Below are 22,869 nucleotides of genomic sequence, written 5' to 3'. Positions count from 1 at the left end.
ACTGTTGATATATACTCCATCTTTCAGAGATTTAAAGGCGCTGGTGAGTACAACTGAAAAGAAGATGACGAATAGTGTTGAAGCCAGAACACATCCTTGTTTTACTCCGCTCTTGATGAAGAATGGCATAGAGGTAGAACTGTCAAACTGTACGGTGCCCTGCTTATTTTCATGAAAAGCTGACACTAGTTTCCGTAGCTTGTTTGGACAGCCAATTCTCTTTAATACGGCAAACAGGCGGTATCTGTTGGCAAGTTCAAACGCCTTGGTAAAGTCAATAAAAGCTATCTAAAGAGTGACTGCTTTTGTTCTCTGCTTTTCTCCTGTAGCTGCTTATGCTTGCAGAGGCTTGTGAATATTCTGGCAGCTGCTTATCAAAAGTTTAGCCTTACAATAAGCCTCTCCAAGACCGAAATCTTGGCACAAGACGTCGTGGAAATACCATCGATACATATTGGAAATCACACACTTACAGTGGTGCATGAATGCACCTACTTGGGAACAACGATAGCCAGCAACCTAGATTTAGACACTTAGCTGACAAAAAGAATAGGAAAGTTCTCTGCAGCAATGGCAAAACTCTCCAAGCGCGTGTGGGAAAATACCAAACTGACTACGGCAACCAAAACCTAGTCTACAATGTCTTCGTTCTGAGCTCACGTCTTTATGGCAGTGACAGCTGGGCAACTTACATGCGTCAAGAACACAGATTAAATAGCTTCCACTTACGCTGCCTGCGACGCATAATGTACATCTGCTGGAGGGATCATGTCTCCAAAAAGGGCGTTTTAAAACGGGCCAATATGCACAGCATCTATGCTCTTCTTACACAGAGAAGTCTACGCTGGCTCGGCCATGTCACTCGCATGCCAGATGGAAGAATCCCTAAAGACGCTGAGCTTGCAGAGGGAGTCAGACCCAGGGGCCGCCCAAGACTAACCTACAGAGATTTCTGCAAGCGTGGCATGAGAACAAAGTTTGTGGGAGGAGATAGTCCAAGACCGGACTGCATGGAGACAGACTGTACTTGCTGGTACGAACTTCGCCGAGTGCAAAAGAAAGGAAGCTGCATCCGTCAAGAGAAAGAAGAGGAAAGCTGCACTGTCAACTAGCCCTAAGTCAGATGCATATACAAGCACGAACTGTGTCAAACTCTACAGCTTCAGAATTGGCTTGACCAGTCACACCAGTTTCTGCCTTGTCTCAAGACAAAACCAAAGTTATTGATTCACCTGTGTGCATCCATTGTCGTCCGAGACATAAGGAGCCATATATATGGTTGTAACTGAACTGTAATGCTGGTCAGTGTAGCCTCTGTGTTATCAACCGACTCATGTGACACAGACATGTGTGCTTAAAAATGACAGATGTAAACATTCTCCGTGTAGGTCAACGGTGTTTTGGTTATCTGGCTATGAACTATGTGTTGTATCATAAAAACAAGGTTGGGTCAAGTCTGGCGGACTGAGAGAGGAACAAGTTGTGTATAGCTGTTCTATTCAGACATTGACTTCTGCCCATTTGTAAAGTATTGGATTTCTCTTCATTATTTATGACACTCATTAAAGTGACTTGTTATATCAGAGCCCAAGTTGTCTGGTTCTTGACTTAGCCACATTGTGTTGTTGTGGTTTTATAGAGGATCGTACCAAATATATATATATATATATATTCAGATGATAGTTTAATCCTTCAGCTTCACCTATCCCTTATTCTAAATCGTTAGGGCACCACACAAGATCTGTTGACCGTCTTTCTCCATTCCTTGGAGAGAACCTCTTTCAATGACAGGCCCGTCCATTCTTTTACGTTGTCTTCCCATCGCTTTCTCTGTCTGCCTCTTCTTCTTTAACCTGGTTCTAATCTCTTCATTTGTGATGCGGTCTTTGTAAGTACATAGTTAAATACATTTCTGTACACCAATGTTTATTTTGTTTCGTAAATGATTATGAGCTTTATTTTAAATGTTTTTATAATTTAACATTTCTTAGATACTTTTACCTGCAGGATCGGATTGTTTTTAACTTTTTATCACAATCTTATAGTACTATTTGTTTTTGAAAAATAAAAATTATTAGTGGTTAAAATCAAATTTAAAATTAAATATTTAAATGTAAATGCACAAATATGTATTGGACCTTTTCAAAACTATATCGTTAACTTAAACCTAGCACAGACTCTTGTCTTCAAGTTGTCAATAAGTTCTTTGTTAAGAAGTTGATTAACCTCTGGGGAATACGAACCTGCTTTGCCAGTCCCGTTCCTGTGAGAGACGTCTTCAATAGCTTGGTGCCACTTCGGATTATTTCTTCTAGCTTAAGTACCGGCTGTACTTCTTCTGTAAATCATTTGTTGCCGATGTTTACAATAGATGTAGCGGATTGCAACACTGGGTCAAGCTGACACCTGGGTAAACATGCACGACGTCAGGAAATCTGATGGTATCGATACCAGGTGACAAGAAAAGCTTTTTTGTTTCATTTTGTGAAGCCTCGACGGAAGTTTGCGATGGTACACGTAACGGTAGAGTGAGTACCAAGTAGAGTTAGTATGTCCTAATAGCAGGGTGAGTTCTTCTTGCTTGTGGAGTCGAGTTCATAATGTTAGGATCAGTACTTCTTGATTGTGGAGCCGATTTCATAATGTTAGGATCAGTACTTCTTGATTGTGGAGCCGATTTCATAATGTTAGGATCAGTACTTCTTGATGGAAGAGTGAACGCATCGCAATCATCTGTGAGTACTTCTTAATGTTACACTGAATACACGGGTACTTCTTAATGTTACACTGAATACACGGGTACTTTTTAATGGTAGAGTGGTTCGTTTCGGAATGACGGTGTGAGTAATTCCTGATGGTAGAGTGAGTACATTACACTGTAGGCTAAGTACTTCGAGGTTGATAAAGTGATTGCATATTAATGTTTGTAAGTACTTCCTACTAGGTAGAGTGAGTACATTATAATGATCGAGTGTGTATATGTAGTGATCAACTGAATAGTTCTAAGTGGTAGAGTGAGTGCTTCTGAATCTATGGCCTCCTTCGCAAAGCGACTATGAATTTTGTCTTAAAATGAATGTCTGAACATTAGCTATAGTGGAAACAATGTCTCCCACACAGCAGTATTACTTCTTATTGTTAGACTGGCTACTTCCTAATGTTAGACTTAGTACTTCTTAATTTTAGACCGTGTACTTCTTAATAGGAGACTGAGTACTTCTAGATGTTATACTGAGTACTCCTTACTGTTAGACCGAGTATTGAGTAATGGCAGAGTAAGCACATCTTAATGATAGATAGAACAATTACATCTTCATAGTAGATTTAGTATATCTTAATGATATTGAGATAAAAAAGTAAAGTTCCCCTATCAGACCTTGAGATCTATGGAGTAGATGATGTTAAGGTCATCTGTTTCTTTGGCCAACGGTTTATGAGCAGGGTGTCATGTGGCCAGCACAACGACCAACAGCTTTTACTTTACTCAACTAAAGTCAGGTACCCATTATAGCTGGGTGGACTTGGAGGAGCCCTAAAATTCCTGAAATTAAAAATCACAGACTTTCACCAAGATTAGAACCCATGACTCCAGGTGCGGAAACCAAGCGCTTAACCACTCAGCCACCTCAGTTATATGTAATGGAAAATTATGCCACGATGGCTTTTTTTGTATCTCTCGTGAAGTCGTGTATGTTGCGTTAATTCCTAGTTTAAAAAGTAGGAAATCAGAAAACGAAACAATATCTTCCAACTCGTTTTATTTATTGATTTGTTAATTGATTCATCTCGAGGAATTCAACGATAGCCATTTAAAAAGAGAAATCACTTCCCATGTCTTGGGTTCGGGTTAATGTTGTGCAGGTAACAAAAAGTACGGTTAGAAAATGTATGTTTTTCTGTTTTGTTTGTGAGTGTGGGTTTGTTTGTGTGATTGTGCTTGTATATAATGGCTGTGAGAGTGTGTGTGAGTGTGTCTGGGGTAACGATGAAGACGTGCTGGAACACAGGTTTACATCTGATTGATTATACATTGTTTTTGTGTGCGCATGGCAGAGAGTTCAGCCCGTACATAACTTGAGCCTTGCAAGGGATTGGAGCAGGGGTTGTATCCACAGCTTACAATTGTCTGCTGGAGAAAGATTAAGAGTGCCGAGCCTTTCCCACTCAATTGTCTTTCTACCGGATGTCAAAAACAGGTGAAAGGTCATTATACACATTATTAATTATACACTAGCACACATACATACCAAATATCGTAAAGAAGTCTATCACTATATGAAGTAGCCTTATGTTATGGAACTTTATTGCTAGACTTGAGAGTTTTGGTTCAAACCCTGTTAATTGTAAAAAAAAAAGAATCAAACTGCCTTTACGTCAAGAACCAAAATAAAATTTAAAAAATTATAAATTTTAGCTTTTATATAGCGCTAATTTCATGCTTATAGCGTGCTCAAAGCACTATGGCCCAATCTCATTTGCGGACCAGTGGGGAGGGGGTATAAAGGAGAAGGTTTTCCGTGCTGCCTTTAGGCGCTCAGCAAACACAACACTGCCCGAATCAAACCTCGACCCCCATGGCTAAGCCAGGCCAAGTTCTAGTGTTCTTAGCCTAACGACCACGCTTCCCAAAAGTAATAATCTATTTTTTTTTCTAAAACACGAGAAATATTAATGTTAGTTTTTATCAAGGTGGCAAATTTTGAGCAAGGCTTTCTAATGACTGACTGTTTAGCAATCAAGACCTGCTTACTTCACCGACCCCAATGGAGGCTGCAAGGAAGTCGTCCATGATTTCCTTTTTCTTTGCCTAAATTCGAATTCGTATTCACACTAATGGGCACCAAACTCGCGTTGCCCGGTGTGCCATTAGTGACGTAACTAATATTAAGATTTTCTTTAAGTTTCTTTATTCTTTTTTCGCCTAACTTGTCTAGTGAAAGTATTTGCTCTCTCGGACTGATTAGCCCCGCAAAGAACGCGTCATATCTCTAATCTAGTCATTACACTTATCAAACAGGTCTCCAAATCGTGTTTTTCTTTTAAGCAGAACCAGCCTTTCCCTCCCTCTCCCTCGTTTAAATGAAAAGAGTTAAGCTCCAGCAGCGATACAGAGAATCGATTCTATTTGTTTCCTATACCAACGTTAAGAGTATCGATGTGCAAAAGAAACTCGCTTTAAAGGTATCGTTTTTCTTTGTGAGAGTGTTCGAATACAATGAATGTCCTTCTTAGGCAGAGACTTCAGACTTGAAGAGGCTTGGAGGACAAAGAGCTCTGTTGTACCTGAAGGAGCCGGTGGTTGTTTGTGGTACTTGATGTTTCTTCATGGTGGTGATAAGGTAGAGGGGGGGTGCTTATCAATAAACACCAGGAACGTTAATAAAAAATACAAAACAAAAAAATAATATCTAAACACTCAAGATTTGTAGGCTTAAAAAATATATCGGCCACGAAGCTTCAAAATTGTCATATATTTTTTTTTAAATAAGCAAAGTATCCTTTCAGACCTTTCAATCTCTAGGGCAGATGCTGTAAAGAATCCTTCTGTTTCTATGGCTGACGGTTAATGAAGGTGTCATGTGGCCAGCACAAGGACCAACCGCCTTTACTTTCCTCAACTAAAGTCAGGTCCCCATTAGAGATGGGTGAACTTTTCAAAATGTTAATCTTGAACGACATTCGAATATTAGATCCTCGGTTTGGAAGCCAAGCGACGTACAAATCACCCGTAAAGTCCCAAATAGTTATTAAGAAAGCTTCTCAAAAAGTTTTGACTTCTTAATCTGAAGCATATGAAAGTTGTTTGTGTATTGGTTTGTAATAAGGTGAAAAAAGAATCAAAGTTCAAGGGCGAGGTATTCATGGTATTGGACAAGTTTGTAGATCACATACAAATGGTAAATGTTTTCCTTTTTATGCAAGCTTAGAAGAAAATAATTTACAAGTAATCAAAGACAAAGTATTTATTAGTATGCATTGCGTAGGTTATAAGATATATTGCGCTTATAGACATCTATCAATATGATCCTCAAAATGAGGGCAGGGTGAGACAAAAGGAAAGGCGAGAGAGAGAGAGAGAGAGAGAGAGAGAAAGAGAGAGACAGAAAGAGAGAGAGAGAGAGACAGAGAGAGACAGAAAAAAAGAGAGAGAGAAAGAGAGATAGAGAGAGGCACAAAAAGAATCAGAGACTGTTATTTATTAGAGTTATTTATAATGTCATCAAATAACAAAATTTCTTTGTGATTATTTAATTTACAAAAAAGGTATATGACCTTATAGTTATGAATGAGATTCCACGTTTGTGGATTTCTATTCAATCAGTCAGCAGTGTTAGTATCACAAGATCAGATCCATCCTATTTTTGTACTGCAATTCTCTCACACTACAACACTGCTCTGTGCTGTCTGACAGAGGAGAGGAGGGCCATTTACACGAACGTTTCTAGTGAGATTCTAGATCTTAAGCAAACCGAGACCAGTCGGCATAGAAGGCCTGAACACTGACCTGAAACGTCATTGGTATGTACAACATGGCAACCAGCTATTGGTCTCCACTGGCCACGGGTTGCGACGACGCAAGTCAGTGTTGAGGCCAACTAGGTCGCTTGGTCTCGAGCCAACACAATAAGCTCTAGTCTGGATTCGAACTTGTGCCTCCTAGGTGGGTAGGCTAGCCACTAACTGCAGGTTCTGTCAGGACTTGAACTTAAACGATGTCCATCAAAGAACTACGCGAATAATAAACGGAATTGTTGAAGGGAAAGTGCATCGGGAATGGTGTCGCAAAGAAAAGTGACCTATGACCTATGACCTGTCTAATCTTGGAAGTTTTCATGTGGTCTCTATGAAAATGTTAAACTTTTATATGCACACATTTGAAAAAGATAAAGAGAGAGAGACACGCACACAAACACATAAAGAGCTAGAGATAGAGAGAGATACAGATGAAATAAAGACAGACAGAAAGATAGTAAGAGATACAGAGAGGGAAGAAAATAAAGAAAAAGTGAAAAGAGAGAGAGAAGAGAAAGAAAAAAGAGAAAAGAAAACCGAGGTATGGATCGACAGATAGTAAGATGTAAAGAGAGAAAGAGAAAATGGAGAGGCAGAGAATATAACAAAATGATCCAGTAATCTTAAATCCTATACTCTTAAGCGAGCAGTTCTTTATGTATGTATATATACATTTATATAGTTCATAGTTCGTAAACGACTGTAACGATTTTCTGTAAAATTTTAAAGTCTGTGTATATTATTAAGAAAAAAAAAATTCTGAACTCATTGGCCACATCGCGAAACTCGCGGTCGACCGTTATATCGGTTTGAAAATTTTCATTATCAAAAAATTAATTTTGGCTAGAATGTTTTATGAAAGAATATTTTCCTTTGATGTCTAAAGAGGAAAAAAAAAACTTGACATCGCTGACGTCACTGGCAGTACACTTATTGTATGTTCTATTAGCCTTGTCAACAAAGTAAAAGCTACCTATAATGCTCTCCGCAACTAAAGTGTAAACACTTTATAGAGCACTTCAAACACAATAACTAATTATACATTGGCAAAATTCAATTTAATTTTTGTTTCCTCCCTAAAACAGGACGGAGGCTAATGAGAGGAGCAGCGAGAGTACAAACTTTTTACCAGACAGACAGACAGACAAACGGACAGAGTGAACTGATAGAAGATTTTTAAAAACAATACAGTGATCTGTTACACGTCTCTCTCTCTCTCTTGTGCTTTTCTCTTGAACCCTCAAAGTTCCATTGGTTCAATCAACTGACCTACTACTGACCACCTAGTGATTGCATCAGAATCTATTCCCCTACACAACCAGATCATCCAGCAACTGCCCACTTAGTGATTGCATCAGAATCTATTCCCCTACACAACCAGATCTTGCAGCAACTGCCCACTTAGTGATTGCATCAGAATCTATTCCCCTACACAACCAGATCATCCAGCAACTGCCCACCTAGTGATTGCATCAGAATCTATTCCCCTACACAACCAGATCATCCAGCAACTGCCCACTTAGTGATTGCATCAGAATCTATTCCCCTACACAACCAGATCATCCAGCAACTGCCCACCTAGTGATTGCATCAGAATCTATTCCCCTACACAACCAGATCATGCAGCAACTGCCCACCTAGTGATTGCATCAGAATCTATTCCCCTACACAACCAGATCATCCAGCAACTGTCCACCTTTACTGATGGACCCATCAAAAACACTTCTTCCCTTAACGCAAATCCCAAAAAGCTGCGAACATTAACATGTGGCGTCCAAATATATTCTAAAGTTAGTCTTTATCGTTTATACCAATATAATATGTAGTACCTACAGTAATAAGCTAGTGTATTATGTGAGTACATACAGTTTCTTGTAATATTTAATGACAAATAAATCAGTACGAACTGATGGTCAGGTTGTTTTTTTTTTACATTTATGTCTTTGTTACCTTTCTTGACCTTCGCATGGTTATGCGCAGCTGGCTTCTTTGTTTGTTTGTGGTTCTTTTTTTTTTGTTGTTGTTGTTTTTTTTAATGGCCTAGAACAGGGGTGGGCAAATTACGTCCCGCCGAATTTTTTTATTAAACGAAACAAACATTATTTTAAATGGCAATATTTCGATATATTCAGTCAAAGACACACGTCCAGGCCAGTATTTATTCAATGCTATGCTGTGTTGAAAGTGTTGGCTTGTACAAGACGGCAAGGGCAACAACTGATGGAACGTGCTTTGATGGAGAATAACAGACTTTGTAATAAAATAAAGAGCAATATCCCAACCAAAAACTCATTACGAAAAAGTTTACACATATGTGCATTGAATATCGATAAAATTATTATCAACTATCAAAAGTCTACATATAAGCCTTAAGCATAGGCAAACTATGCACCTGCTTAGGGCTTCGATTGTTGAGAGCCCTGAATAGGATATATCTTTTCTTATTTTAGAGAAGAAATAGCGAAACACGTCCTTACTGTTATTGTTAAAGTACACTTCGCTTTTATTAAGCTGCATAATTTTAGTTTTTTCGCTGTTAATTTATATTTTTTCTATTTTTGGGGGACCACCAAATTCACGTCGCCTAGGGCCTCCAATTATCTAAGGCCGGCCCTGACTGGCAGTTACGAATAGTACTTGAAGATTTGGAAACACAATATTCCGATGTTCGGTACCACAGTAGTATCCGCTGGCCCAGCATTAGAAGAATATGGAATCTGAAGGAAAAAATTGTTAGATTCCTTAAAGGACATTGACTGCGACTTTGTTGAAGACAAAACTTCATATTTATCATTCAAAACATTGCAATTTGTTGTTTGCACATGAAATGTATGTGCATCTTAAATCTTTTCAAACAAAGCTATTCCATTTCTTGAGGCCAGCAAGCGAAATTTGGGTTTATCTTTTTCCTTAGCTGAAAGGTGAAACTATTTCTAGTGAAATGGTTGCAAAGTGCATGACTTATTTGGATTCCTTGGTTGTGGAATTTGAAAGCAAATTTTAAGGCGTCATCAACTTGGAACCTGAGATGAACTCCTATTGAAAAATCAGAGCAGGAAGGACTAGTCCTCCCGTAGTGCTCTGGCAAGAAACTTAGCCGTCCGGCGTAGTGCCTCATAGCTACCATACAAGTCGAGTGACTGCACAGGCAAGTCCCCCCTTAGCTCGCGGAGCTGGGGACACTCGTACAAGACATGCGACACTGTTTCGACGCTCTCTCCACAGTGACGGCATCGGGAGTCAAAGTTAGTGCGGAACCGGGCAAAGTATGCCCCAATAGGACAATGTTCCGTCCTGCACTGCGCAACTATTGACTGCTCTGACCTCCTCAGTCGCCACCATGGATCGTCGCGATCTGGGTGACGCATGCGCTGCCAGACACCACGTGCTGTCGGATTCCTCCCAGGACTTTAACCACTTCTCATGAATGAGTGCTCGGATTTGTGCTTGTAAGTACGTGCTTGGTGCTTCGAGGTGTGTGGCTGCCATTGCACCCTCCCTTGCGAGGGCGTCTGCCGTTTCATTGCCCCTCACGCCGCAATGTGAAGGCGCCCACTGCATATAAACGACAGCTCCAATAGCTCGGCGGATGTTATCTGCGGCGCCGATTGCCTCTTCTATTACGGGCGACCCTCCCCCGCCGCCACCCATAACTAGGAGACTGGAGCGAGAGTCAGTGACCAACACCACCGTAGTGGCGCTAGTCACGCGTTGGAGCATTCGGGCCCTAATGGCCTCGAACGCCCTAGTTATCCCTGTAAGTTCGGCATCCATGGAACATGCAGCGTAGCCGCATGGACCAGAGAGCCTATCTGGTTCAGTCCGGTCGGGGTAGACAATAAGGGCCCCATACCCCGATCTATCGGGGTCCCTCATTACCGACCCATCGGTATAACAGAATATGGCATCTGATGGGTAGGATTTTATGGTTATGGATGCCAACTTTTGGAGAATGGCAGGTGTTAATCGCCTCTTGGTGGCTCCCTCTTGCCCTAACAGGGACAGGTTTATTTGTGGGGTCGGCAATCTCCTCCACGGAGGGCACGTACTGATTCTCCTAATAGGGATTCTATCAGTGGAGAGTCCAGCTGAATTTGACAAATTGGCCGCTATATGTAGGAACGATCGCATTTTAATGCGGTTCCTCTCTCTCCACTGTCGCACTAAGATTGAGGTGGGTAGCCTAGAGTCGCCCCTTTTGTAGCGCTCGTAGGCCGTAAGTACTGCCCTCTCCCTCCTAAGATGTAAGGGTGCCACGTTTGTAAAGATTTCAGCAGCGTTTGTTGGGCTTGTCCTAAAGGTGCCACAAATGAACCGTAGAGCCTGTGCTTGTACCCGGTCGAGTGATTCGAGAGCAGTTTTACTAGCGTATACTTGAACTGTATAGCTGTATTCAATTTGTGATCTGACTGCCCCTAGATACAATGTGCGTAGCATGTCAACTTTGGCACCCCACTTTGTGCTGGCCAGCTTTCTTAGTAACGCTAACTTCTCCGAGGCTTTTCGTTCAACTTCCTGGACGTGCTGGAGCATTGACAGTTTCTATCCAGGGTCACCCATAGATATTTTGGCGTATTTTCACGCTGGAGTCGCAGCTCACCGAGTTGAAGCTCGAATGGAGCCTTAAGGATGTCGATTCCTAGTCAACTTGGAACCAGTTTTCAATACCCTCAGATCACCATTTAATGTAGAAGCTGACTCAACTCCAGATGACGTACCTCCTAGCCAATTATGACCTGAAAGAGAAGTTCCAGTCAGTTCTATCACGGGAGTTCATGGGTGCCAGTAGCTGTATATCCGCACTTTAAAAATTTTGCTTATAAACTTTTACATCATTTAAAACTACATTCATCTGCGAACATGCTTTTTTTTTTTGTTTGAAAATTATCCAAAGTTAGAACAGGTCGATGCTTATTGACTGTAAATTTGACAGCAGTCACAAGACGAATAACAACTCGTAAGCTAGTTCCACGGTTCCTGAATATTATGCACGACAATAAACAGTTATATACTTCACATTTAGTAGAACTATATATTTGTGTTGAAATGTTGCGATGTAAGCGCCCAGACGCGCAACTGAAAGAAATCATTCTTAAAATTAGTTCAAGAAATTGCTAACTATTGTTTTAATTCCTCAAATGAGGTGCAATCTATCTATCTATCTATCTATCTATCTATCTATCTATGTATATATATATATATATATATATATATATATATATATATATATATATATATATATATATATATATATATATATATGCAGCCCCCAGTCCCCAAATTTTTTTAATGCGGCCCTCGGCAGAAAAAGGTTGCCCACCCTTGGCCTAGAAAATAAACAAAATTGTCCACATTATGAAAAAAAAAAAAATGAAATTGGTAAAAAAAAAATGCACCACTTTGCGTGGCCAGAAACCAGGAGCTGGTGAGAGCATACTACACTATAAGATACACTATAAGATACACTATAAGATACACTATAAGATACACTATAAGATACACTATAAGATACACCAAGTTTGTCTATTCTCTGGTACATATCAAAAGTGTTTTGATTCATATGTTTGTTTTAATATGTTCTCCATGCTGTTTAGACTTCCGTGCACCAATTAGCTAAGTTCGATTTGATTAATGAGGACAACTTGTAGCCCTCCTTATGACGTTATCTGTGATACGCAGCTTCACTTTCCCCCCCCCCCCAGACCATCACCCGATACCCCCGCACGGCAACTCACTCGACTCTCAACTCTCTACCTATAAAACTCTCCCCCCCCACACACCACCAACCAAACACACTCACGTTTGCGCCCATGGTGTATGATATGTGCACGAGACGTGACGTGAGAACCTGGCGCACTGGTCATCCTCCCCCCTCCTCCTCTCTCTCTCTCTCCTCCAGACGCTGCTCCTCTCATTAGACCCCGTCCCTGTTTCAGGGAACCCCAGACAAGAGGGGTGGAGGGTATTTAGGTGTTTCGAACCTACTCTCCACGCGTACGTTGATATACATTTTTTTCTTCTTTTTTTAGTTTCTGTCGTGTGCTTCTGTCGGATATCTCAGCTGTGGATACTTTGTCTTGGCGATCTCTGGTGTGTGGACAATTTACTAATTCACAGATACTCATAACATAGTAATGATTATAGCTGAAGCAATTAGCACAAATAAGAAAAAGTAAGCTGGCATTGATTTCGTTTTGACTTTGTTAGTAATCAGTTTCTGGTGAAAGTCAACCTTCAGTATTTATAATAATTTTTTATGACTAAAGACACAATTAATTCATTTTTACAGAAGGAAAAGAAAAGTTGTTTTTTCACTGTTGTTTAATCTTTTTCTTATTCGAAATAGTTACAGTAACATTTTTTTTTTAAATTTTTCTTAAGCTTTGAAATAATTAAATTTGAGATAGTTAGCAAATAAACTATTACATTACATGAGACAAGAAAATAATCTTTTTTACACAATTATTATAAGGATTAAAGGAATTTAATCTTTACATGATTTTTTTTTAAGTATAGATCATTTAACTACCCCAAGAACATTATAGAAAATATTTTTTTTTTTTATTTTACCTAGGAGATTAAAGTAGCTTTCTCTCGAGACTCATAAAAATTGATTTTAAAAGTGAATTATCGGCTGTAACTTTAGTAAAGCGCTTGATTTCTAAACCGAGTGTCTTGAGTTCAAATCCAGGCGAAGACCGGGATATTGAATTTCGGTTTGAGTCCCCCAACTCTAATGGCTACCTGACATACATTGGTAAAGTAAAGGCAAATTCTTGTTGTGCTGGCGACCCTCGATAAATGGGGCATAGAAACATTTGAACAGTACATCAGAAAGCCCCATAGATTCCAAGATAGCAGGAATCATTATCCCTCATAAAGAATAAAAAAACAAAACAAAAAAAACTATTTTTCAAATTATTCTTAATTTTATCTTAATTTTTTTTTCAGTTTCAAGGACATGTGTGGATATAAAGCACAACTAGGAAACATTCTGATTGGATAATGTCCGAACATAGCCAAGATTTATTGAAGTTTCAATAGAAAGTTTTCCTCAGCGAAATAACAAAAACGTGTGATATCCTAAGAAGGTATTCCAGTTAATTGCTGGGACTTTCATTAAACAGAGTTCAGTGTGTGTGTGTGCGAGTTAGTGGTGAATAATTCGGTCACCCAGGGCCAGAGAAACAAATCTAGTGGTCATGTGACCACCAAGACGCCCTGCTCACGAGATCTAGCCAGTGAGATGAGCCCACCCGTGATGGCACGTGTTGAGGAGGTCGGATGACACCCCAGAGATGAACCTCAGATCACGACACCTAGACGTCTGGCTCACCTTCTTCCTAGTCACCATCACCTTCAGGTTCGAGTCTCATTCTGCGGTGAGTAGCAATCTTGAGTAGGGGGAGGGACAAGAAGAGACTTTTTTTTTGGCTAAGCCTCGAAACACGGTACAAAAGGTTTCGTTAAATATATGCACTGTCGCATAGAATCCTCGTTATCAAGTGTTTTTCAAACTAATACAAATGACTCCTTCCCCACCCCCAACAAACAATAATATACCTTAGCAGACACTTTAACCAGCCTTGAGTTTTTTTTTTTTTTATGCTTTTTATAAACGAATAGAATTGGCTAGTAATTAAAAATGTCAGAATATAAAAACACGCTGTTAGAAGCCTGACGTTGAGTCTCTTTGAATCTCTCTTATTATTTGTTTTCCTCACTTCTCACTTTCTCGCTTTCTCTTTCTCTCTTTCCAAGTTCTCTCTATTTCTCTTTCTCTCCATCTCTCACTTTCTTTTTCTCTCTCTCACATTTCGCTTTATCTTTTTTTTTTCCTATCTCTGTCTCTCATTCTCTCTCTATTTCTCTCTATCTCTCTCTCTTTAACTCTTTTAATTTTCTTTTTCGCCCTTTATATTATTTGTCAATTATTTGTCTTTCATTTGGTCTTTCACTTTCTTTCTCTCTCGTACTCTCTCACACTCTCTCTGTCTCTCTTTTCCAGTTTCCCTCTCCTAAATAACTTCTCTTTCATTGCCTGCTCTTCCTGGCAGATCACAACGTGTGAGAAGCCATTGCTGCGGCTGCTGCTGACACTTTCGTCGGACTACCGTAACTGAATTGAAGACATGCTGTGCCATGCAAACATTCAATGAACGAACGTAGTCCAGTGTCCCTTCATTTCTGAAGCACAGTGCAGACACCTAGTAGTAGAAATGATCAAAACAAACGTGTACATTTTATTAGCCTTTGAATTTCTGACTAAATCTATAAATACTGATGGTCCTGGAGTTTTTCTTGATCTGGACTGGTCTTGTCATTTGTGTGCTTCTACCGGAATTTCCGCTAACCGCAGCTAAGCAAACTTCCGGTTTATTGGGTTACTTCCTGTTTTTACAATACTTTTACTTAAGTCGTACTTTCTTGGATACTTCTGGGTGGGTTGGCTCAAAAACATGGGTGGACACAAAATATCGAAATCGGCTCTAACGATTTTCCTAGAAATTTGACAGTTGATATATATATTGTTGAGGAAAGAAGTACTTATTGGCCATATAAGGATAACTATAGTTTGACTGTTAGCATTTTCAAATTTATCTTCAACGGAATAAATGTCTAAAGATGTTTCCGCAATCATTCAAGAATTTATAATTTAATCTTCAAGATCATGTTGCGCATCGCTTTCCAAATCTAGATCTAATCTTTGGAATAGTATAAAGTGTTGTAGATCTATACAGTCGCTTCACCAGAATTCATTATAGGATTGGGAGTGTGGGAAGGGGAATGGGGCGGTGTACAAAATGTTCCACTGTTTTTTTTTATATATAAAATTCAATATTTATTCAGAAAAACATCGCTCTATAAGTTGTATTAGGAAGGTATTAGGGAGGTATTAAGGAGGTATTAGGGAGGTATCAGGAGGTATTATCTGCTTAGAAAACGTCTTTTCAATGTTTTTCTTGTTAAGTTACCAACAAAGTATCCCCTATTCTAAAGTCTAATTACCAAGACCAAACATTTTCTGTACATTTCCAGGTTGCTCAGTTGGGCTACTTTGAGCTCAGGTTGCTGTCTTTAAATCTACCGCTCGTCACACTCTACCATCATATGATTCCGCCTGAAACAAAGAAGGGCGCTCTGTCTCCTTGCGCCGAGGACTTAGGCCTGGCGGTCACCGCGTGTCTGTCACACCACCAGCTCCCCCTGCCCAGGAAGGTGGAGTGTACGCTCGGGCATAACCGGACAACGCTCAGGGTACCGCTGGAGGAGGACCTTTTGGTGCTGCCCTTCTCATTCTCTTGGCCAGTAAGTTTTTTGTTTCTTTCTTACTTCAATAAAAGTCTAACAAATGTTACTGTTGGTCATCTCATAAGTCTAGGTTTGGTATACTATTATTTATTTCTTCTCTCTATCTATCTATCTGTCTGTCTGTCTATCTATCTATCTATCTATCTATCTATCTATCTATCTATCTATCTATCTATCTATCTATCTATCTATCTATCCATTCATTTATCTATCTATCTATCTTTCTATCTATCTATCTATCTATCTATCTATCTATCTATCTATCTATCTATCTATCTATCTATCTATCTATCTATCTATCTATCTATCCATTCATTTATTTATCTATCTATCTATATGTATATATATATATATATATATATATATATATATATATATATATAACTGTCTTTCTGTCTGTCTGTCTCAATCTACATATCCTATATAACTATACATCCCTTATTGTTTTGTATCGTTATGTCTCTCTTCTCTCTCTCTGTCTACAGTCTACTCTCCTATCAGTTCATATATTGACCCATCTGTCTCTTTCAATCGATCTGCCAATTTATCTACATTACTGTTTTCAAAACATTAATTATAATTATTCTCAAATTAGCATGCTCCTCTTTAGGATTCTTTGGGAAAGGGGGTATTTCATTATGTAGGAACAATATCTCAATCTTCATTAGTGTATGTCTATATAAATATATGTTTTATTATTTTTCTTAAAATAATTTAGACAATTTGAAAATTTTTATATCAACTATGATGAAATGTTTTAAGCGAACATAAAAAAAATGTGTTACCGGGTCAGAATATCTCAACACAGCTGTCAAGTTAATTATGTTCATTAGCACTGGGGTGTTTGGCTTCTAGTTGTATCTTTAAAAACTGGATTCAATATTTATGTGATAGACATGCGCACTCGAGTCAAAACTGGGAGAACATTAACACGGGGCGAGAAGAGAGAGAGAGAGAGACAAGAAATAGAGAGAAGAGAGAGAGATAAGAGAGATAAGAGTGAGAGTCTGTAAAGAGAAGGGAAGAGAGAGAGACAGTTTTGATCCCCGTCTAGTCAGAGTTCAAGTAACAGCCCTTTGAAGAACATTATTGACTTGCCCCTCTATTGGATGGCTCAAACTTTCATCTTGATCTGAATTTATGAAATACATTTATATTGCTAGACATTGAGGCCCTCACTTAACCTGACTTAACCTGACTTAGTTTATACATGCATACCCTACTTATTTGATAATAATAATAATTATTATTATTATAACTATATTATTATTATTATGATAATCTTTATTATTCATAAGGAAATTGGTCTTAAAATATTTGCATTACACCAAACAAAACATTATGACTATAAAAAAAAAACAATGTGTGTATCCAGCAGTTTAGACTATTATAATGTCTGCAAACGCATGTATCTTCTAAATTTCTCAAGCGTCTCTATACAAATGATCAGAACATATTAAATGCATGCTCGGTTGCTCAGTTGTGTGTGGACGAAAATTTCATTTAACAAAAGAAAAAGTCTTTAGAAGAGCGAGTTGAAAAATATAAACTCTTGGGGAAGCCTTGAAAAAAAATCTGGCGTCAGGAATTAGCATTTGATGTCAGCAAAAGCATTAAATATTAACACATATAAATCCATTTAATAACTTTTTAATTATCTAGTTGTAATTTGACGCCATGGACGTAGTGACGTTATATGTAAGTTGATGCGTTGTGTCTGAAGGTAATCTATTTCTTGGGCCTCTCTTCAGATATAGGATGGTAAACATATTAAAAGGAAACAGCTCATGACGCTTCCCTTAAATTGGGTTGCGTGAATCAGCCATGGTCTAGCAGAGCTGAAGTGTCTAATTAACATGCACGACTAGATTAACACATGGATACCTGTAGGACGTAATTATCTTGTTTCAAAAGGACGTCTGTAATAAAATAAAAAGGTCCATCATCTCGCTCCTCGTTCCAATAACCGTTCCGTTGACATATTGCTTTACTTTGCGCTACAATGTTGGTCCCATTGTTCATGTCCCAGCCTAAACAGACATCACTACAGCTTTGTCCTTTATCTGCTGTTTCCAAACACCTTGGACAATCGCCCGAGACACGATATTGGCACCCGACCTAATCTCGTCCAGGTTCCCATAACGCCGTGCTTTCTTCTTGTAAACTCGAGCAGCTTCCGGTATGGAGCTCCGCTAAGGGAGATAACAGATCCAGGAAACTATGACGGATGCAGATGAAAGGAATATAGACATGTTTGCATCGTGCTATGTTTGTTGACATACACAGATAGCATTGACTTGTGGCAGGGGGAGCTATAAGGGTGTGGGGGGTGGATATTATGACGCAAGTGTGAAACATTTTGGAGCTGTGAGCGCCTTTTGTCTTAAATCTTGGGAACATTTGTTAGTTGGTGAATAGAGGGAACATTTGTTGGTTGGTGAATAGTGGGAACATTTGTTAGTTGGTGAATAGAGGGAACATTTGTTGGTTGGTGAATAGTGGGAACATTTGCTGGTTGGTGAATAAAGGAAACATTTGTTGGTTGGTAGGTAAATAGTGGGAACATTTGTTAGTTGGTGAATAGAGGGAACATTTGTTAGTTGGTGAATAGAGGGAACATTTGTTAGTTGGTAAATAGAGGGAACATTTGTTGGTTGGTAGGTAAATAGTGGGAACATTTGTTAGTTGGTGAATAGAGGGAACATTTGTTAGTTGGTGAATAGAGGAAACATTTGTTGGTTGGTAGGTAAATAGTGGGAACATTTGTTAGTTGGTGAATAGAGGGAACATTTGTTAGTTGGTGAATAGAGGAAACATTTGTTGGTTGGTAGGTAAATAGTGGGAACATTTGTTAGTTGGTGAATAGAGGGAACATTTGTTAGTTGGTGAATAGAGGAAACATTTGCTGGTTGGTGAATAGAGGAAACATTTGTTGCTTGGTGAATAGAGGAAACATTTGCTGGTTGGTGAATAGAGGAAACATTTGTTGCTTGGTGAATAGAGGAAACATTTGCTGGTTGGTGAATAGAGGAAACATTTGCTGGTTGGTGAATAGAGGAAACATTTGTTGCTTGGTGAATAGAGGGAACATTTGTTGGTTGGTAAATAGAGGAAACATTTGCTGGTTGGTGAATAGAGGAAACATTTGCTGGTTGGTGAATAGAGGAAACATTTGCTGGTTGGTGAATAGAGGAAACATTTGTTGCTTGGTGAATAGAGGAAACATTTGCTGGTTGGTGAATAGAGGAAACATTTGTTGCTTGGTGAATAGAGGAAACATTTGCTGGTTGGTAAATAGAGGAAACATTTGCTGGTTGGTGAATAGAGGAAACATTTGTTGGTTGGTAAATAGAGGGAACATTTGTCTGTAGGTAGGTAAATAGAGGGAACATTTGTTGGTTGGTGAATAGAGGAAACATTTGCTGGTTGGTGAATAGAGGAAACATTTGTTGCTTGGTGAATAGAGGAAACATTTGCTGGTTGGTGAATAGAGGAAACATTTGCTGGTTGGTGAATAGAGGAAACATTTGTTGCTTGGTGAATAGAGGGAACATTTGTTGGTTGGTAAATAGAGGGAACATTTGTCGGTAGGTAGGTAAATAGAGGGAACATTTGCTGCTTGGTAAATAGAGGAAACATTTGCTGGTTGGTAAATAGAGGAAACATTTGCTGGTTGGTGAATAGAGGAAACATTTGTTGGTTGGTAAATAGAGGGAACATTTGTCGGTAGGTAGGTAAATAGAGGGAACATTTGTTGGTTGGTGAATAGAGGAAACATTTGCTGGTTGGTGAATAGAGGGAACATTTGTTGGTTGGTAAATAGAGGAAACATTTGCTGGTTGGTGAATAGAGGAAACATTTGCTGGTTGGTGAATAGAGGAAACATTTGCTGGTTGGTGAATAGAGGAAACATTTGTTGCTTGGTGAATAGAGGAAACATTTGCTGGTTGGTGAATAGAGGAAACATTTGTTGCTTGGTGAATAGAGGAAACATTTGCTGGTTGGTGAATAGAGGAAACATTTGCTGGTTGGTGAATAGAGGAAACATTTTGTTGCTTGGTGAATAGAGGGAACATTTGTTGGTTGGTAAATAGAGGGAACATTTGTCGGTAGGTAGGTAAATAGAGGGAACATTTGCTGCTTGGTAAATAGAGGAAACATTTGCTGGTTGGTAAATAGAGGAAACATTTGCTGGTTGGTGAATAGAGGAAACATTTGTTGGTTGGTAAATAGAGGGAACATTTGTCGGTAGGTAGGTAAATAGAGGGAACATTTGTTGGTTGGTAAATAGAGGAAACATTTGCTGGTTGGTGAATAGAGGGAACATTTGTTGGTTGGTAAATAGAGGGAACATTTGTTGCTTGGTGAATAGAGGGAACATTTTTTGATTGGTAAATAGAGGGAACATTTGTCGGTAGGTAGGTAAATAGAGGGAACATTTGTTGGTTGCTGAATAGAGGGAATAAAAGCTAAGCGAACAATTGTTTTTAAAAACTGCTTTACTCCTAATGTGTATTTCGACGATAGCAGACCTGACAGTTGGACACGTGGACTGTATTACAACCGTTCAATTATCTAAAAATAAAATCTAAAAAACAACAACTTTGAAGCAAAGGTTTCTTTATCTTCTCTCTCTCTCTCTCTCTCTCTCTCTCTCTCTCTCTCTCTCTTTCTCTATGTATGTCTGTCTCTTTCCTTTTCTCTGTCTCTTAATAAATAAACACCAATTGGGACTTTTCCTAGATCCTCAGCAAGAAATTGCTGGAGTGTTCAGTAAAATGCATGTGGATTCTCCAATGCCTGATTAATAATCACACACACACACACACACAAACATATAAATAGTTATAAGAGTTGAAACCAGCTTTCTTGGGACCCCATGCAAATTATGAGCATACCTTCTGTCGGCAGAGTCCATGCACAGACGCATTTATCCCATTATATTTCCTTCAAGGCTCGAAACCTAAACCTAACATTGTCATGAGGTTTACGCCATTGGAACACCGATTGCTGTGATCCATGGCAGCAGACGGATGCGGCTTTCTTCTAACCCTTTCAAGTGCAATGACCTTGATTCCATATGACACAGCAACAATATCCCTATTTCACCTTCTTTATTTGCATATTCATGTCCACTCATGCATATTTCCATTTCATGTCTCTATAAAGCTGGAAAGTGTGTCCAGGTATTGCTTTCCGAAACTATGGAACTAGCTTAAGAATACAATGAATAAACAAACTTGTCAGACTTTACCGACTGTCACATGGTGTACGTGCCAAGAGAAGTGACAACAGGAAGTATTTTTGTTTAGACAAAGGTTTCTAGTAGCTTCGAGTTTCTACACAGAAGAGTAAATATTTACGAAAGATAATTAGACATGAAATATTACAATTCTATTTCCACTACAAGACGTTTCGGTTTGAAAAACTATAGAGAAGTTGAGTTTACGTCTGGGTCCGAAAATCCACCTGTTCAGTTCGTAAGTTTAAGCTTTATGTTAAGTGAATGGAGTGATATAGAATGTGTGACAACTATTTTCATGATATCTTCTTGAAGGATTGAAGTACTCTATTTGGTAAGAAAGGGGTGCGGTGGCTGAACAGTTAAGCACTTTGCTTCCGAACTTGAGGGTCCTGGGTTAAAATGTAGGTGAAGACTGAAAGTTTTAATTTCGGGATTTTCAGGGCGCCTCTGAGTCTGAAACTAAAGGCGTTTGGTCGTTGTGCTGGCCTCATGACACCCTGCTCGTTAACCGTTGGCCAAAGAAACAGATGACCTTAACATCCTCTGACCTAGAGATCGCAAGTATTTCGTGTTCTCTTTCCCTAAACCAAGATGTCCGGTGTACACTTTGGGTCAACAGATGGCACTTCTGAACAAGCAATAGAAAATATATAATACTTTTTATAAACAAATCTTATCTAAGGGGAAGAACCGCCTCCGACATCCAATTATCTTAAAGTTACAAGATTTAGCTCCCTTTCAGCTATATAAAGAAAATTAATTAATTAGTACTAAATGATAAAATAATTGGTTTATTTTTGGATTGATCCGTGAATTGTCATTGGCCATGAATAATTATGCAATAAGGGAGATTAAATCCATATATACATCCACATCTCTCACTAAGTAGCATTTATTTCCCTTATTTCGATATCAAACCACAATTTAGTAAACTAATTTGGTTATTTTTTGTACTGACTCATGTTCTAACTAGATCTGAGGTTGGGAAACGGGAGAAAAAAACATGTCAAACTTTTTACCAGACAGACCAATAGACAGACAAAATGATATTATTTTATATAATCTTTGTAAAAATACGCATTTCATCCATGAAATTTGATTGTAACTATGACCTACGCTTAAATTTAAAACTCTTAAACTTTTTTTTCTTTTTCTTCCCCTTTGTTCTTACAGTATCCATGAAAAATCTTTATCGCATTTATCGCACGAATGTAAAATAATATCGTCTGAATGTTGCAGCCTTTATAGACAAACTTATCATGTAACAAGGCAATCGTAGCAGACGAAACAAAATACTTATCAATAAAGACTGGAGTCTATCAAAATGTTAACATAGAAATACACTTTTACCTCTAAGCAATAATCTCAGTTCCGGTACCGCTATCTTTCCCATGCCAAACTTAAACCTATTTTACTAATCTAGTACTACACCAACACACACACACACAGACACACACACGCTTTAACCTCTTCAACTATTCTAGTGCTACACTAACACACACACACTTACCCCGAACATCATCGACCATTGATGTATACATAGTATGGGGCTATCACGTGAGCTACGAGTATCACATGACCTCTCTCCCCCACACATAGTTTACATACAGCAGAATTCATCGTTTCATATACACCAAGTTTGTAAAAAAAAAATTTTAACTCTGGATTTACAGGCGATAGAAAATATGAACACCTGCAGGCAATTTGGCGCCTTTTATTGGCGTCTGCTTGAAACTCGGGAAATCACCTTCCCGCTTCTCCTGGTGGCTTAGTTCTAGGTTGTTGATAATTAGATCTAC

General features: G+C 38.8%; 1 protein-coding gene across 4 annotated transcripts in view; it reads left to right on the top strand.

Moving 5' to 3' along the window:
- The first annotated feature begins 2,485 nt into the window (after window positions 1–2,485).
- Window positions 2,486–22,869, top strand: part of LOC106056685 (protein jagged-1-like) — a 57,491-nt gene continuing 37,107 nt past the window's right edge. Inside the window, exons 1-4 of one of the 4 annotated variants that reach the window (XM_056037761.1) lie at window positions 2,486–2,735; window positions 12,543–12,603; window positions 13,465–13,895; window positions 15,553–15,822. In XM_056037761.1, the coding sequence (XP_055893736.1) occupies window positions 13,812–13,895; window positions 15,553–15,822 (354 nt within the window). In that variant the 5' untranslated portion in view covers window positions 2,486–2,735; window positions 12,543–12,603; window positions 13,465–13,811. Of the gene's footprint in view, window positions 2,736–12,433; window positions 12,686–13,464; window positions 13,896–15,552; window positions 15,823–22,869 lie in introns of those variants that run through there. The other 3 variants (XM_056037762.1, XM_056037763.1, XM_056037760.1) reach the window with 3 other exon arrangements.

This window comes from Biomphalaria glabrata, chromosome 8, assembly GCF_947242115.1.
Source record: "Biomphalaria glabrata chromosome 8, xgBioGlab47.1, whole genome shotgun sequence".
In the NCBI taxonomy this organism is placed as follows: domain Eukaryota; kingdom Metazoa; phylum Mollusca; class Gastropoda; family Planorbidae; genus Biomphalaria; species Biomphalaria glabrata.
The sequence above is the reverse complement of the archived record's forward strand: the minus strand, read 5'-3'. Positions and strand labels throughout refer to the sequence as shown.